The sequence below is a fragment of the Lathyrus oleraceus genome, chromosome 7, assembly GCF_024323335.1.
Source record: "Lathyrus oleraceus cultivar Zhongwan6 chromosome 7, CAAS_Psat_ZW6_1.0, whole genome shotgun sequence".
Taxonomy (NCBI): domain Eukaryota; kingdom Viridiplantae; phylum Streptophyta; class Magnoliopsida; order Fabales; family Fabaceae; genus Lathyrus; species Lathyrus oleraceus.
The window spans coordinates 103,265,810-103,267,985 of record NC_066585.1 but is presented as its reverse complement, the minus strand read 5'-3'; the positions used below and the strand labels follow the sequence as shown (position 1 = coordinate 103,267,985).

The 2,176-nt window shown below is 31.4% G+C and overlaps 1 protein-coding gene across 1 annotated transcript; it reads left to right on the top strand.

The window, feature by feature from the left end:
- Positions 1-526: 526 nt before the first annotated feature.
- LOC127102248 (uncharacterized) lies at positions 527-1,347 on the top strand. Its single transcript, XM_051039646.1, has 3 exons — positions 527-610; positions 706-726; positions 808-1,347. The coding sequence occupies exons 1-3, from the start codon at positions 527-529 to the stop codon at positions 1,345-1,347; spliced, it is 645 nt and encodes a 214-aa protein (XP_050895603.1).
- The last annotated feature ends 829 nt before the right edge of the window (positions 1,348-2,176 follow it).

The window sequence follows — 2,176 nt, the reverse complement described above, 5'->3', positions numbered from 1 at the left end:
ATTCATTCTTTTAATTTAAAATTATTTTAATCATGTAATTGTCTTCTAATTTATACTAAAGGTACCAAAGGTACCTAATAGTAAAGGTTGCAAGTCCTACCCGTTTAATTTGCGCTACAAATTTGGAAATAGCTGGGCATGCTCCTCTAACATGGGCCATATCTATTGTCTAGGAGAATTCTTTCTGCCAACGCCAATTAAATCTACACCTTGAATTTTTCAATATTCCCAAAATACTTTTGCTAATATTTATATTTTTAATTTTATTTATTTTTCATAATTTTTATTTTGTCAAATTTATTAAAACGAAATTTTTGGTAGTTAATTTAAAATTTCCGATACTAAACTTTTCACAATTCACGCATCCATACCGAAAATTTGAAAAAATTCGGTAAAATATACCAGAAATTTTAAAAAATTTGGTATAGATTATCGAAAACTCTCAAAATTTCCGTAGAAAAACAACAAGTACCGAAAATTTTGAGTATATTTGAAATTTCCGATAACAAAGCAAAAATTTCAAAAAATGCTTTATTTGTGTGGTTCGGAGTCGGCAAGGTCATCTACAGATTCGTGTAGCGATTGTACGCAATTCTTCACCACTGACAAAGTATGTTTTATTATGTAATAAGTTTAAATTAAATATTTTCTTGCCCATATATGATATTAATAGTATACATTTTCTGTGTGTGATGTAAATGACAGATATTTGAGTCCCGATCTGAAGTATTAGTCTGGACACAAAATATTCGCAAATAAGATGGTATTATAGTTGTGACTGTTCATTTTGATACTATAAATTGCTAGCGAGGTAGGAAAGATAAATTGGTTTTGGATTATGAGAAAGAAGGTAATTATAAAAGGAAGAATACATCTGAAAGCAGTAAATTCTCAGAGGATACTTATAGTATGAAAGTGAAATGCCCTTTTAGACTGAGATCTACGCCGAGTGGTAGTGGTTGGAAGGTGATGGTTAGGTTTGGGTTTCACAATCATAAACTATCTGAGGATTTAGATGACCATGACATATTGGATCGTCTAAAAGTTCATGAGAGACAATTTGTCAATGACGTGACGAAGTACAACATGGTTCTACGATATATTATTTATGTCTTGAAAGACAAAGATCCAAGAAACCTCACCAGTGTTACCCAAGTGTATAAAGCTAGGGTTACATACAATGCGAACAAGATAGGTTCATTGACAAAAATGAAAATGTTGTTGAGTCTTATTCATAGAGAGAAATATATGTGTTGGACAAGAAATAGGAAAGACTCAAATGTTGTTGCTGATATCTTCTGGACACATTCTGATTCAGTAAAGTTGTTGAATATGTTTTGGTGTTGATGTTTTATTGTACATACAAGACAAATATGTAATGTGAATCATCATCATGCCTTGATATCATTTCGACATACTTTAATTTATCAGACTTTTGATTATCTACATCATGATCATACAGGTATCGACTACCACTACTTGAGATTATTGTTGTTACATCAATAAAATTGATGTTTTCAGTAGGCTTTTCCTATTTGGAGTATGTAAGGGAGGAAAACTTCAAGTGGGTACTAGAGAAGCTCAAAGAGTTGTCCTCTTCATAGAAATTGCTACCTAATATTGTCGTGACTGAGCGAAAACTTGCATTGAAGAATGCAATTGAAGTTGTGTTTCCAAATTGAACTCATTTGTTATGTTTGTTTCATATTTCAAAAAACGTTAGCATGAAATGTAAAGAGCATGTTAAATAAAAAATACATGAGCATGTCATGGATCTATGGAACAACATCATGTATGCTAATAGAGAAACTGAATTTTTCGCACACTTGGAGCACTTTGAGACTATTTGTGTCGATATTCCGTTGTTTGTTAAGTATGTGATTGAAACATGGTTGACACCTTATAAAGAAAGGTTAGTTGCATCTTGGAATAATGATAAGTGTTTTCCGCAATTATACGGAGTGTATCAGAGTAATATAAAAGGTTTTCGAACCCACAAAGACCTAATGGTCAATCTACCATTTTCTATTGCTATGGTGTTTATCTAAGGTGACCGTAAAAGATTAAGAATATGAACAACAAAGTAAAAATAATAGTCTTGAATAATTCAGAAATGTAATACCGAAATATGTCTCTCATCGATCAACAATACTCTTATTATTCCTAAGTAGAAATA